This window comes from Elephantulus edwardii, unplaced genomic scaffold, assembly GCF_000299155.1.
Source record: "Elephantulus edwardii isolate Elephantulus edwardi_28Jun2011 unplaced genomic scaffold, EleEdw1.0 scaffold00007, whole genome shotgun sequence".
NCBI lineage: Eukaryota > Metazoa > Chordata > Mammalia > Macroscelidea > Macroscelididae > Elephantulus > Elephantulus edwardii.
This window is the reverse complement of record NW_006399757.1, coordinates 37,628,750-37,633,816: the sequence shown is the minus strand read 5'-3', so window position 1 is coordinate 37,633,816 and position 5,067 is coordinate 37,628,750. Positions and strand designations below refer to the sequence as shown.

General features: G+C 40.7%; 1 protein-coding gene across 1 annotated transcript in view; it reads right to left on the bottom strand.

Moving 5' to 3' along the window:
- Positions 1–4,379, bottom strand: part of LOC102845077 (small EDRK-rich factor 1-like) — a 39,495-nt gene extending 35,116 nt beyond the window's left edge. The window contains exon 1 of the mRNA XM_006880413.1: positions 4,203–4,379. Within this exon, the coding sequence (XP_006880475.1) occupies positions 4,203–4,379 (177 nt within the window). The remainder of the gene's footprint in view (positions 1–4,202) is intronic.
- Between the last annotated feature and the right edge of the window lie 688 nt (positions 4,380–5,067).

The window sequence follows — 5,067 nt, the reverse complement described above, 5'->3', positions numbered from 1 at the left end:
GGCCTGTATCAGGCGCACCTTAGTCTCCAGAGAGACACTGTTGCTCCTGAGTACCTTTGAGAGGTCCCTAACAGCAGACTTTCCCATCGCAATACACTTTTTTATTTCATGAGAAAATAAAAATGTCTATTTTTCTCATAGTCGTCCAATTTATATATGGTCTTCACAATTACTTGTTATGCATCAGAGAGCTGCACAATGACTAAAGATGACAGAAGAAGAACCAACTTGTTTGAGTTGTTGTGCTGGAGAAGAGCATTGAACATACTATGGACCGCCAAGAGAATAAACAGGCCTGTCTTAAGGTGAAACCAGGTTACTCTTTGGAGGAAAGGATTTTGAAGCTCCACCTCATGTGCTTTGAACATGTTGCCAGGAGGGACTGGTCCTTTTAGAAGGATGTCATGCTTGAGTGGGTAGAAGGTCAGCATAGGAGAGGAAGACTCTGGATGAGATGAGTTGACACTGCTTATAGTCAGGGAGAAGATGTGTTGGAGAGAATAAGAGTGGCTAAGATAGGGCAGGGTTTAGAGCTACTCTTCATAGGGTTACTATCAGTCATAGTCAACTCGACAGCAAGTAACAATAACAACAACAATCAAAATCCTGGCCTGCTGCCACCTTTCTCCTGACTTTCCTATCCTACTAATGGTACCTGTAGTTATCAAGGTACAAAGCCCAATATTTCTTTTTCTTATCTCTGCCAGCCTTGTCAATCACTTATTGTTGTTGCTGTTGTGTATCTTTATGTTGGAACTGACTCATAGCTGACCCTTTAGTGGGTTTTCAGAGGCAGTAAATCACACAGAAGAGACTGCCCATCTTTCTCCCCAGAAGCCACTTGTAGATTTGGACCATTGTCTTCAGGTTGGCAGCACAGCTCTTTATCACTAGGCCACCAGAGCTCCTGTTGTTGTAGTTAGATGCTGTCGAGTCGAGGACAATTCATCACAACTCAATGACCAAGAGAGCTGAGCACTGAGCCATCTTCGCATTAGGTGCCAACTGTTGCACAATTCATCCTTTCTCTAAAAGGGAAAGAAAGGTCCAAATCCATTACTTCTTTACAATAATGTATATGTTTTAAAAAATAAGTATATCTTATTTCACTTTTGCTTTAATAGTGGGGTGATAGGCGGAAAACTTTCACAAGCTCCCAGCAGACTATTTTCCTAGGCTTTTTCCTCTCACCTGTTTTCTCTTGCTTTGCCTGGCCATTTCTTGTCTGCTCTCTACATGACTCTCACGCTTTCAGGGTGAAGTCTCACCTTCTTGAGATTTCCCTGAGCCTCCTCCCAAGGCAAAGAAGTGTCTTCTTATTCCAGATCCTTGCAACAGTTTGTCTCTTCTAGTCATTTCCGTTCTTGATTATATACAATTATTTTATTGTGAATGATCCTTTACCTTTATGTGCTATTTATCCACTTAGAGTGAACGCAGTGACTAAAAGGAGGATCATTGTGCATCCCTGTACTCCCCCCCAATTATTAGCACAAATTAAATTCATTCATTCATTCATTCATTCATTCATTCATTCATTCAACAAATACTTCTTGGATATCTGTTATGTGCCAGGAACTTGTTCTTTGGAAATATAACTGTAAATGGAACAATTCTACTATTGGAGAATCTATATTTTAGTGAATCAGAAATAGAAAATAGGCTATCATGAGCAACAATTTAAAATTATAACAATGCTCCATTTTAATAGTTAAATATAATATACAGTTAAATAAAAGTAACAACTAAACTCCATGAGGCCTTAATGCTGATAAGTGGAAAAAGAAAAAAACAACCACCGACCCAAAGCTCATTATAGTCAAGTTGGAACTGACTCAGTTTGTTCTGCAATGAGCTTTTCAAGGTTGTAATCACATAGAAGGAGATTGCCTACCTGTCTCCTGTGGAGCCCTGGGGACTTGAACTACTGGAGAGGTGAGGCCTTTCTTTGGATTAGCTCAGCTCCCTACAAAATACACCATGAGAGCTTCCAGGGATGAGTACTGTGAAAGTTAGAGCCATGCATATGTGAGTTGGATGCTGTGGGGAGTACTACAAGTGAGCAGTAAATGCATATGAATTTAGCTCTTTCTCATTGACATTTACTTAAATTGTTTTATCCATTTGGCAAGTTTATTTGATGACATTTAATCTGCCTTTCCACAAAAATCTTTGATATCTCTTAATTTCCTACATTCATTTCTAAATTATTTTAAAGCTAAAATGAATCATCTCTTTAATGATATTAATTATAACCTTAAAGAAGTTTCAAAAAAAATCTCAAACACCAGAGGTTGCAAAGGTGAATACCAGGTTACAGAGGAGTAAGGAATAATAAGTGTCTTGTAGGCAGCATTCTAGGCTCTCTGTAAGAGAACATCAACAGGGAAGTGCCAGAAGTTCAAGGTAGATTCAGAAGAGGCTGTGAAACAAGGGATATGATAGCTGATAAGATGGATCTTGGTTTAAATAGAGAATACTAGAGAGATATTTCTTTTTGTTCCATTGATTATGCAAAGGCATTTGATGGTGTGGATCATAACAAATTATGGTTAAAACTGAGAAGAAAGGGAATTCCAGAACACATGATTGTGCTCATGGAAAAGCTATACCCAAAATAAGAACAGAACAAGAGGTCACTGCATGGTTTAAAATCAGGAAATACAACTCTTCAATCTGAAAAGAGGACTAAACAAATCATTTGAGAAGCTAGACTATATATAAAAAACAATATGACATTAGAATTAGAGGAAAACTCATCAATTCTCTTTTTTTTTACATGCCTAGTTTTTGTTTTATTTTTCAAAGAGGAGTTCTAAAACATCACACTAAATCAGGTCAAAAGGAAAAGTTTAAAATAGACTGTTTTATAAGGATAAATGATAACATATATAAGGACTATTCACTCTACAAAACATTAATCTTAGAGTGTATGATATACCTCATTGACAGTTGTTGTTATGTGCTGTCGAGTTGCCTGTAACTCATAGAGACCCTATGTACAACAGCCGTAAACCCTGCTCTATCCTGTGCCTATCTCATTGTCTCTGACATACCTACACCCATTACCTCAGTGACTGAATCAATCCATCTCCTCGAGGGTCACTCTCTCCTGCGCAGTAGCACCCAGGTTTCCCAAATTGTTATTGTTGTTATGTGCCGTCGAGTCGCTTGTGATTCATAGCGATCGTATGTACAACAGCTCTAAACTCTGCTCTGTCCTGTGCCAATCGCACTGTCTCTGATACACCCATCCCGATTACCCCAGTCACTGAATCAATCTGCTTCATAGGGGCCCTTCCCCTTCTGCGCTGTCCCTCCACCCTACCAAGCATGATGTCCCTCTCCAAGGACCCGTCCCTCCTTGCAACATGTCCAAAGCATGTTAGATGGAGCCTTAGAATCCTTGCCTCCAAGGAGCAGCCCGGTTTAACCCTTTCCAGGATAAATCTGTTCGTTTTCCTAGCAGTCCATGGTACATTCAATACTCTTCCTCAGCACCACAGCTCAAAGGCATCAATTCTCCTTCTATCCTCTTTAGTCATTGTCCAACTCTCTGATGCATAACAAGTGATTGCAAAAACCATGGCCTGTATCAGGCAGACCTTAGTCTCCAGAGAGACACCATTGTTCTTCAGTACTTTGGAGAGGTCCCTAACAGCAGACTTTCCCATCGCAATATGTCTTTTAATTTCCTGGCTACTGGTGAGAATGTTGACTATGGAGCCGAGCAAACTGAAGCTGTGAACAATCTCAAACTCTTCACCATCCATCCTGATGCTGCCAATTGGTCCAGTGGTGAGCATCTTTGTCTTCTTGACATTGAGCCTCAATCCATCTGGAGGCTGCAATCCTTGACCCTTTGCAACAAGCACTTCAGGTCCTCCTCAGTTTCAGCAAGCAGGGTTGTATTATCTGCATATCGCAGATTGTTGATAGATCTTCCACCAATCTTGACCCCACATTTCTCCTCATAGAGCCCAGCCTCCCAAATAATCTGTTCTGCATACACGTTGAAAAGGTATAGAGACAGGACACATCCCCGGCGTACACCCTTCCCAATTTTGAACCATGCAGTATTTCCTTGCTCTGTTCTGACGACTGCCTCTTTGTCCCAGTAGAGGTTTCTCATTAGCATGATCAAGTGTTCTGGTATTCCCATTCTTCTCAGGTATTACCAAATTAGCCAGTCATTAGTATTCTCTGGTCTGCAAAAACGTCTTGTTAGCTGCCTTCTGCCTTTGCTGCATGATCTCAGAATCCCTCTGCTTTTTCTCAGAGGTAGTCACTCTGTCCTCTTTTCTTTTCCCCTTGCTAATCTCCTGGGTTTTCTGCATGTTTTTCTGGCAGGCAAGTTCTCTCTGATTTCCATGGACCATCCTGACCACCAAACAGAACCTGGTTTTTTATCTCCCTTTTTCATTGTCCAGCATTCATTTATATAGGAAGCAATTGAAAATTTTAGGACTTGGGTCAGACACATCTTTGTCTTTAAACTGACATCCTTACTCTTTAGCACATTAAAGGGTCCTTGGCAGAAAGTTTGCTCAATGCCACCATTTGTCTGTCACTTCATTGTGCTGGGGTGGCTTGCCTGTTGCTGTGATACTGGAAACTATGCCACCAGGGCTTCAAATACCAGAAGCATCATGCATGTTGGACAGACTTCAGCCAGACTTCCAGACTAAAACAGACAAGGAAGCAGGACTAATCATCTCTTTTAAATTATGGGCTCTTGAAAAATACTGAATAGAAGTGGGATTGTATAGCTGTAAATGCCTTGATATTTTTGTAGTTACAGCTGTGTGAAGATTTCCCTTTGCAGGAGTACTTATATGATTCTTTCAAAGTGGTGAGAGAGAGCAAGAACCTCAACCAGGTAGGTTGACACAGTGACAAAAGCAACGGCCTTGAGCATGAGGATGGCACAGGGTAGGACAGGGTTCAGATCAGTGGTTCATAGAGTCACTGTGAGTCATACTTGACTTAAATAGCACCTAATACCCAACACATCTAGATCATATACTATTTCTTCAATGACGCTGCCTTAATTTTAGGAGACACTTC